At 44.8% G+C, this 9,479-nt stretch overlaps 1 protein-coding gene across 1 annotated transcript; it reads left to right on the top strand.

Annotated features, from left to right (window-relative positions):
* Positions 1–7,027: 7,027 nt before the first annotated feature.
* LOC124372914 lies at positions 7,028–7,474 on the top strand. The gene has a single exon (XM_046831324.1). It carries the CDS (start codon positions 7,028–7,030, stop codon positions 7,472–7,474), a length of 447 nt encoding a protein of 148 aa, XP_046687280.1.
* Positions 7,475–9,479: the final 2,005 nt, after the last annotated feature.

Genomic DNA, 9,479 nt, shown 5'->3' with positions numbered 1-9,479 from the left:
TTTCGCCCCTTGCAGGCCTTTTTTTGTAAGTCCGATAGCGGGCGAACCGTTTGAGCTAGCTCGGATCTGACGAAAAATTCATGGTCAGGAATGAAGTGAACTACAAAAAAAGTCCAGTGACTTTTTGCTGTATCTTCCATGGTTAAGCGACAAAACGCTCGAACATTTGAAATTCCAGAGATTTTTTCGATAAAATTAATGTTTCGAGCCCGATAGCGGCCGAACCGTTGGTCGTAGCTCAAATCTGATTGACCCATCAAATTAGCAAATTGCGCGATCTACAGAAAAGGTCTAGTGACCTTTTGCCCTATCTCCATTGGTTTGGCCGAAAAACGTGATTATGTGCAATTTTTTTTGTAATATTTACGTGAAAAGTTTGTTTTTGAGGTCGATAGCGGCGAAACCATTGGTCGGAGGTCAAAATAAATCAAAGGTTGGATTTAGGAAATAATGTGATCTACAAAAAAAGGTCAAGTGACATTTTACTCTATCTCCATTGGTTTTGTCCACAAAACGCTAGTAAGTGAAAATATTTGGAAAATTTTCGTCTACAAATTTACATTCCGGGCTTGATAGCGGCTAAACGGTTGGTCGTAGCTCAAAACATGTCATTTAATAAGTTTTAGTAAACGATGTGTTCTACAAAAAACGTCCAGTAACTTTTGGCCCTATCCTAAATGGTCTGGCCAAAAAACCTGTTTAAAAGGAAATATTTTATACTTTTTAGGTGAAAACTTTGTTTCTGGAGGCGGTAGCAACCGAACCATTGGTCATAACTTAAATCCATAACTAGACAATCTAGAGATCTAAAAAAAGGTTCAGTAGCATTCTGTCGTTTATCTATCCGTAAGCCTGATAAATGCACTAAATGACAAATTCTTTGTCATCATTTTTAGGTGTTTTAGATGTATGCAACTATAATTAGTGCGATTCATGTTGGTTAGAGATTGACCTTGTATTTCTACGTTAACGAGTGACTAAAACCCCCTTCCACATCGGCAGTTGGCTGAGCGTTAGTGAAGCTTCAATAATAGATAGGGACAGAGTGTTTTTTATTATGTTCACATACACAACACTCTCTAAAATAGGCCCACGTGTGTCATTAACCCCTTGTAACATTAACCCCTCCCCCGGGAATTTATTCATATGACCAGAAAAATATCCTGACTAAATTAAACCCCCTGATATCTTAACCCCCTTTAACATTAATCTCCCCCCCCGGGAATTTCCTGGCATGACAAGATAAACCTGCTGAGCAAATTAAACCCCCTAAACAACTTAAAAATAATGACTCAGGGTTGGGTTTTTGTTTATATTTACACTAAACAATTCACAAAAGCCCACCAGTGCAGTCCTTTCTCCACAGCTCCGTACTGGCTAAACCAGACGTCGTAGCTAAAAATCGGACACCAGAATCGAAAGAGAAAATTAAATTTCCGACAAGAAAGGTCCAATCACTTTTTGTCGTATCTCTAACGGTTTAAGCCGCAAAAACACCCTCAAAGTCAAAAGTTTGGACGAATCCAGAAAAAAATCAATGAAAAAGGTCAATTTTTAAATCCCTTGTCCTTTACCTAATGTCCGGACTTAACCAATCACCGAATTCCGCTTATCCCCGAATTTGCAAGCGTACATCATGGGGGCCTGGGGGCGTAGCCCCCAGCGAGCCGAAGGCGAGTCTAATATATATACAACCGCATGTGTAACTGACTGACTGACTGGACTCACGTATACTAATTCTAACCTACTTCCAGATGAGTTTAGAGACTTGAAATTTGGTACACAGATAGCTTTCCACGTGTAACCACCAGGAAAATCCCGAAAAGTGAGAATTTTTCATTTTCAACCCCTCAAAAAAATTCCCAAAAAATCGCGCATTCTTCACCCCTGCAGGCATTTTTTGTAAGCCCGATAGCGGGCGAACCGTTGGAGCTAGCTCGGATCTGACGGAAAATTCATGGTCAGGAATGAAGTGAACTACAAAAAAGGTCTAATGACTTTTTGCTCTCTATCTTCCATGGTTTTTTAAGCGACAAAACGCTCGAACATTTGAAATTCCAGAGATTTTTTCGATAAAAAATAATGTTTCAAGCCCGATAGCGGCCGAACCGTTGGTCGTAGCTCAAAATCTGATTGACCCATCAAATTAGCAAATTGCGCGATCTACAGAAAAGGTCCAGTAATCTTTTGCCCTATCTCGATTGGTTTGGCCGAAAAAAACGTGATTATGTACAATTTTGTTGTAACTTTTACGCGAAAACTTTTGTTTTTGGGGGTCGATAGCGGCGAAACCATTGGTCGGAGGTCAAAATAAGACTAACGTTTTATTTGGGAAATAAGATGACCTACAAAAAAGGTCCAGTGACTTTTTACTATATTTCCCTTAGTTTGACCGCAAAACGCGATTAAGTGAAAATATTGGACATTTTCGCCTAAAAATTTACATTCCGGGCTTGATAGCGGCTAAACGGTTGGTCGTAACTCAAAACAAATTTTAAACGGGATTTAGGAAATCACGTGATCTACAGAAAAGGTTCAGTGACTTCGGGAGTTGGCTGAGCGTTAGCTAAGCGTCAATAGTAGATAGGGACAGAGGAATATTTATTATGTTCACAGACACAATACCCTCTAAAAAAGGCCCAAGTGTGTCATTAACCCCCGGTAATATTAACCCCCCCCCCCCGGGGATGTGTAACTGACTGACTGACTGACTCACTCACGTATACTAATTCTAACCTACTTCCAGATGAGTTAGAGACTTGAAATTTGGTACACAGATAGCTTTCCACGTGTAACCACCAGGAAAATCCCAAAAAGTGAGAATTTTTCATTTTCAACCCCTTAAAAAAATCAAAATGGCGGACGCATTTTCTCCCCGTGTAGACCTTTCGTAGGCGCTCGATTGTGACTTAACGAAGCATCCTATCGAAAAACGGAGCCCACTTACAGTATTCTCCTTGAAACTCTCTACAAGTTTGCAATTTAAACTTTTGCTCTATCTCTTAAAGTGTATATACAGGAGGCGCGAGAAGTTGAAAAACGTATTTTTTGAAAATTTTCAAAAATTTCTAATAAAAAAAAAAACAAATTTTTAGAAAATAAATAATAACACCATAAGATGCATCGTGAAATTCTACACCAATAAACAGTTTGAAGTGTCTCAATATGTTTACCCAATCCCGAGAAATAAATAATTTTGTGATATAGTAGATAGGGACATTGCGATGGTTGGTAGGGTGGGGGAGGGGGGGGTTAACGTAAAGATAGTCCTAGGTTAACTTTTTTGGTGTCGATAGATAGGGAAAATAATTCAGAGGGGTTGGGGTCGGTCCAGGGGTGGAAAAAATTTCGTCATTTTTTCGATATCTCTTACCGTTTACGAGATATTTGCAAAAAACTGTCATTTTTTGCTATTTTTCCACCCATCTTCATTCGCGTTTCCAAAAGTCAACAGCAAAATTCAGTTGCTGCTTTCCGAAGTGATAGTTTTGTGTCGGGACAACATTAGGGATCCTAGTGAAGAGAATTGATGGCCTTAGCGACTTCTGTACGGTACGTAGGAGTTGATATCCCTAGATGTCTATGAAATCCAAACTTAACTTTACGTTCCTACTCAGTCTACATTGACTACTTGAATAGCCGTACTCTTAACTTGGCTGAATATTTTCGGTTTTATACTAGGCTTTATTTTTTTGTTGTTTCCTTAATGGATTGACTGTTTCAGTAAAAAATATATGTATTTTACGTTTAAATAAAAGTTCACGTTCATCGTTCTTAACATCCAAGTGACTACTTCTATTCTACTTCTTTGCTTTCTTTTCTTTCTTATTACGCCATATTGTGACCAATTTTCTTACTTTTCTTTTGTGTTCTCGTTGTTTTTTTATCTTATATCTTTTTATTATTTTTTTACTTAGTTAAAGCTTATAACTTCCTTTTTAACTTTTTAATATTTATTGAAATCAGCTAAATTGTAGATAGAGGCGGGCACTGTTGTTGACGTCCAAGTGACTATTTCTGCTTCTTCGCTGTACTATTAGGCAACATTTTGCCCTTTTTTCTGACTGTTCCTTGTGTTCTCGTTGTGTTTTTTTTTGTGTTCTTAATTGAAGCTTATATTCCTTTTTAATTATTGTTTAATTTTTTTATTCCTTTTTATTTGACGTTTAAAATGAATGCATTCCTCGAGGGAATGGTAAGAGAGGTTGAGAGTGGGGACTGTCTTAGTACTGACCATATGGATAGGTTCGGAAGCATACTGGATGAAAACACTGAGTATCATCCTGTAAGCTGTTTGGCCATTGATGCAATGGAAGGTGTTTCGGCTGTCGCTACACCTCACATACAAATTCTGTTCTCGGGGAAGATCGACGCCAGTTCTATCGGTCATTGGATTGTGGTCTTCCACGATGGCAGTAATTTTGTATGTGTACGACAGTCTGAACAGTGCCCACCTCACTGCAGACCAAACTAAGCTGCTCTCCCTTCTGTTCCCGGAACCTATCCATCGTTCCAGCATTTATTCCCGTCCAAAGGCAAGAAAAACGGTTTTTGACTGCGGCGTATTCGCCATTGCTAATGCTACTTCACTTGCCCTTGGCCGGGACCCAGCCAAACTGCGCTATGATATACCATCAATGCGCCCCCATTTGGCTGAAAATGCTGCGCACGGGTAGACTGGATATGTTCCCTACGCTATCAGTGTCCTCTCTCCTCCTGAGCCAATAATCAAAGATCCTAATTCTACTTGTTTAAGCATTGTCGAATCTTTACCGCCATTAGAAATAAGTACCATGTCCGTCTGTGCTCCAGTTAAAAAGGGGCCGGGTAGACCTAAAAAAGTGAAACGTGGCCGCCCTAAAACTCTTTCAACCACTAAGGAGGGAGCAGATAAAAAATTCAAAGAAAAAGTACTCCTCAAACAATCCTCAAGTCAAACAGGGATGCTGTTCAACGTTACACTGAGCAGCACCCTCAGGTCCACCGAGATGCTGTCCAGCGTTACACTGAGCAGCACCCTCAGGTCCACCGAGATGCTGTTCAGCGTTACACTGAGCAACATCCTCAGGTCCATCGAGATGCTGTTCAGCGCTACACTGAGCAGCATCCTGAAGTTCACAGGGGTGCTGTTCAGCGTTATACAGAAAAACATCCTGACACAAAATTTACAAAAAGTACAAATATTTCGAATAAAAAATCCTAAATTGACAGAATTAAGGCACATTTCCAACATACTAGCACGACGTGTAGTTGAACATGGCCCAATGGCGTATTGGAAAATAGATAATTTAGTCTATATTAATTCTTACAAACTAAAAAAAATAAGTTTATGGGACGAAAACATTTCAAAGTGTCCTCATTGTCATGCAAGGCTGATCGATGAAGAGAAGGATAGGAAGAAATGGTGTTGCGGTGAGGGATCTTATAAAGTCCATAATTTACCTCCTCTGGACGCCAGTTTCTATTCTAACCGTCTGTTCATCGAACGAGCCCGTGCCTACAATGACTTGTTTGCCTTCTGCGCTCTCGAGGTGACTGGGGGGTACCGTCATCCTTCAGGCCTCGCCTTCTTTAAGATCGAAGGTAAGATGTACCACCAGGTTCACAGTCTGGACGCTCCAGGTCAAAAGTTTAGGACCAAGGGAGGTGATGTCCAGTTTGTGAACCGGTGCCGCCTGTACATAGATGATGGCGAGGAGCGCAAAAACATTGCCATGGGTAGATCATTGAACTCAGAAGTCATTGATGAAATTAATACATATCTTCTTTCCTGTAATCCTTTCATCAATGATTTCCGTAGATTGAGTGATGAGCCTTCAGTCAACGCTCATTTGGAATTTGAAGTGACCAGCAGATCTACCCATGGCCCTGTTCTTGGAGATAGGCAAACAGGCATTGAAGTGCACGCTGTATTGAGCAATGAAGACACCATAACTGATCCAAGAAAATTGACCATCTGGAAGAAGAGTGATAGGCGTCCGTCTTCCGTTGACCTCTTTAGCCCCTTAATGGAGCCTTTCCAATATCCGTTGCTCTATCCTCAAGGTAATTTAGGGTGGCATATTGGGCGCTTAGACAACCACGGGGGGAAAACTTTCACAATACAATTACTCTAGATGTCTCCTCCTCTCCGATCCCCGTTTCTCGCATTTCGGCAGGCTGTCTCAAGCATGGCAGGTCGAGATGTTCGCGAGGTACGAGGAGGAGCGTCTAAGATTTATTCGTTTCTCCCAAACGCGTTCTGCTGCTCAAAATTCCTTGAGGATAGGGACCACTGGACGAGCTCCTTGAAGCTCAAACGGGGGGTAGGCAAGCTGGTGGGCAGGTTTTAGGCGACATCACCCGCGATGAAACAGTCTTGGGTGAGGGTGGGGTGCAGGCTGGAAAAAGTTTACCTCCCAAGTTCGTTTACCGGTGGACCCAGATACATGAAGGTACATTACGAGAACGCAATGGGCCTTGTGTCTCGTCTGGGTTCACCTACGTTTTTTCCTGACGTTCACCTTCAGTGCTACTTGGGAGGAAAACAAGAAGGCCTGCCCTCACAACAGCGGGCGCAGTGACCCCTCAACAGCCTGCAGAATCTTCCAGATTAAACTTGGCGAACTCCTCCGAGATCTGCGCAGCGGAGCAATGTTTAGCCGTCCGGTTTACATCGTCTATGTCATTGAAATGCAAAATGAGGGGCCTTCCTCATGCCCACATTGTGTTTAAAATTGACGGCGATGGACCGGTACAGGCACGTGGACATTGACTCCGTAATACGCGCAGACATCCCTTCGGAGGAGGAAGCCGCTGGAAGACTCAGGAAGTTGGTGCTGAAACACATGATTCATGGTCCATGTGGTACTGACCACCGCCACCGACTTCCTGTGCTGGGACTCTGCAAAGGGGCACTGCAACAAGTTCTACCCCAAGCCTGCCTGCCAAACCACCCACGTGGACGAGAGGGGGTTCGTCCAATACAAACGAGACTACACAAACGAAGGCTTTATCACATCACGGAGGAGACAGATCAAAGTGCATGATGGCTGGGGTCGTTCCGTACAATTCCGCATTACTGCTCAAATACGAGGCGCACATAAACTTGGAGCTTGCTTCTACTCGTCGCGTAATAATCAAGTACCTCTTTAAGTACCTCATGAAAGGCGGTTCTCTCCAGAACGTAACCGTCACTCCCCTGGGGAAACAAGAGGATGAGGTCGAGCATTACGTGACGAAGAGAATGGTGGGTGCCAGCGACGCATGCTGGCGTCTTCTCGACTTTCCTGTGTCAAAGCTCGAGCCCACCGTTGAGTGTCTTCCCGTGCATTTAGAGGGCAAACAAAGTGTTGTCTTTCGGCCGAGACAGCTCTCTGATGCAGTCACTCAAGCAAGCTCCAAGCTTATGGTCTACTTCAATCGCCCGCACCATGAAACTTTTGACAATGTCCACGTACCAGACATTTTACGAGAAGTTCATGGTGCACACTAAGCGCCCACGTACTGCGGAATTGTACGAACACCCCGATGGCCATCACTTTGTAACGACTCGCCAGCGTGGTGAGAAGGTATGTAGGTTGATGTGGGTCTCTCCCAACCGAGGAGAAACAATACTACCTTCGTATTCTACTTATGTCTACACCTTGCCGTGGTTACGTTGATCTTCTGGCTCGTGGCGGTCCTGGTTGCCGGACGTTTCAGGACGTAGCCCGCAATCTCGGCCTGGTGGAAGACGGAAGAAGAATACAATCACGCGCTGCGCGAGGCATCTACGTTTATGACTGGACCTAGGCTCCGTTCCTTCTTCGTGATCCTCTGCAACATGGGAGCTCCCCGCTGCTCTTCTGTGGGAGTCTTTCAAGAACCACCTTAGCGAGGATCACTTAGAAAGGAACCCTCTCGACCCTGAACTGGCGGTGAAAACTTACCTTGATAGACATCGATCGGAGCCTCCGCCAGCAGGGATCGTGCTTGAAAGATCATGGACTCCCCTACGTCGAGGATGACACGACTGAGTTAGGTAGAGAGCTACTCAACTACGGCGAGAACCTCCAGCGAACCATCTTTGAGGACTGGGTGCCCCAAACTCTCCCCAGACCAGCGCCGTGTGTTTGAGTACGTTCGCTCTCTGCTTCTCAACCCCCGTGACCGACGCACTTCTAGAATCATATTTCTGGACGGTCCCGGGGGTTATGGGAAGACCTCTCTGATTCGTGTCATCCTTGCGTATGTCCGTGGTTGTCGACAGGTTGCACTCGCCGTGGCTAGCTCAGGGATTGCTGCAAGGAACATGGCTGGAGGAACAACAGCACATAGCATGTTCCGACTCCCTCTAGACCTAGGTCACGGCACAGGTGTGTGGAAACATCACCAACGGGTCCCAGCGAGCAGAACTCATCAGAGCAGCACAGCTCATTGTGTTTGATGAGGCCCCGATGGCACACCGCTACATCTTCGAGATGATCGACAGGTCCCTCCGGGATCTCATGAATAGTTAGTGTGCCATTCGGGAATAAGATCTTCATCTGCTCCGGGGACTTCCGTCAGATTGCGCCCGTCGTTGAGAAGGCTCGCACACCAGCTGATGTCGCGTGCGTGTCACTTCGGGCGTCACATCTGTGGCGACTGTTCACACTATTTTCCCTGACGACACCCCAGAGAACTAGTGGTTCCATTGACTACTCCAACTTCCTCCTTGGAGTAGGCAATGGAACAATAAATCCTTTACTTTTTGGAGAAGGCCGCGAGAGAGAGTCTCTCATTTCCCCTCACTGGGGTGAGATGCCTCACTTCTCTCGCGGACTTAATAACGGATGTGTTTCCTCCTGGTGTTCTGCGAGATCCTGATCTTTGTGCGAGACGGGCAATACTCTCAACTCTGAATGTGAACGTCAAGGAGATCAACGGTCGCATCCTAGACCTCATGGACGGGCGCATTCATGAGTTGAGAAGCGCGGACACCGTGGACAGAGAAGACGACGACGGGCTGGATGTGGACGTAAATCTCCTCAACCAGGCCACTGGCAAAAGGAGTGCCAGATCACGTCCTGCGTCTCAAGGTCGGCTCCGTATGCTTAATCATGAGAAACTTAAATATCGGTGATGGACTCGTGAACGGCACCAAAGTTCATTGTGACGGCGATCAGCAGCCGACTGATCACCGTCAGACTTATCGGCAACACGCAACCTATCGGAATTCCCCGGATTACGTTCAGGTTCGCGTTTGCCGAAGGATCGCCGCTCCGGGTTTGTCGCCGTCAGTTCCCCCTCATGTTGGCGTACTGCATGACTGGTCACAAGAGCCAAGGCCAGACAATTGAGTACGTCGGAGTCGACCTGAGAACGGACTGCTTCACTCATGGCCAGCTCTACGTCCTGTTGAGCAGAGTGAGACGTCCAGACGACATCGTCGTTTCTTGTACCAGACGACAGAATAGTAGAAGGAGTCGCCTATGCAAAGAATATTGTATATGACGAGCTCCTTCTAAACACTGATT

This window comes from Homalodisca vitripennis, unplaced genomic scaffold (assembly GCF_021130785.1).
Source record: "Homalodisca vitripennis isolate AUS2020 unplaced genomic scaffold, UT_GWSS_2.1 ScUCBcl_4340;HRSCAF=10467, whole genome shotgun sequence".
Taxonomy (NCBI): domain Eukaryota; kingdom Metazoa; phylum Arthropoda; class Insecta; order Hemiptera; family Cicadellidae; genus Homalodisca; species Homalodisca vitripennis.
The sequence above is the reverse complement of the archived record's forward strand: the minus strand, read 5'-3'. Positions and strand labels throughout refer to the sequence as shown.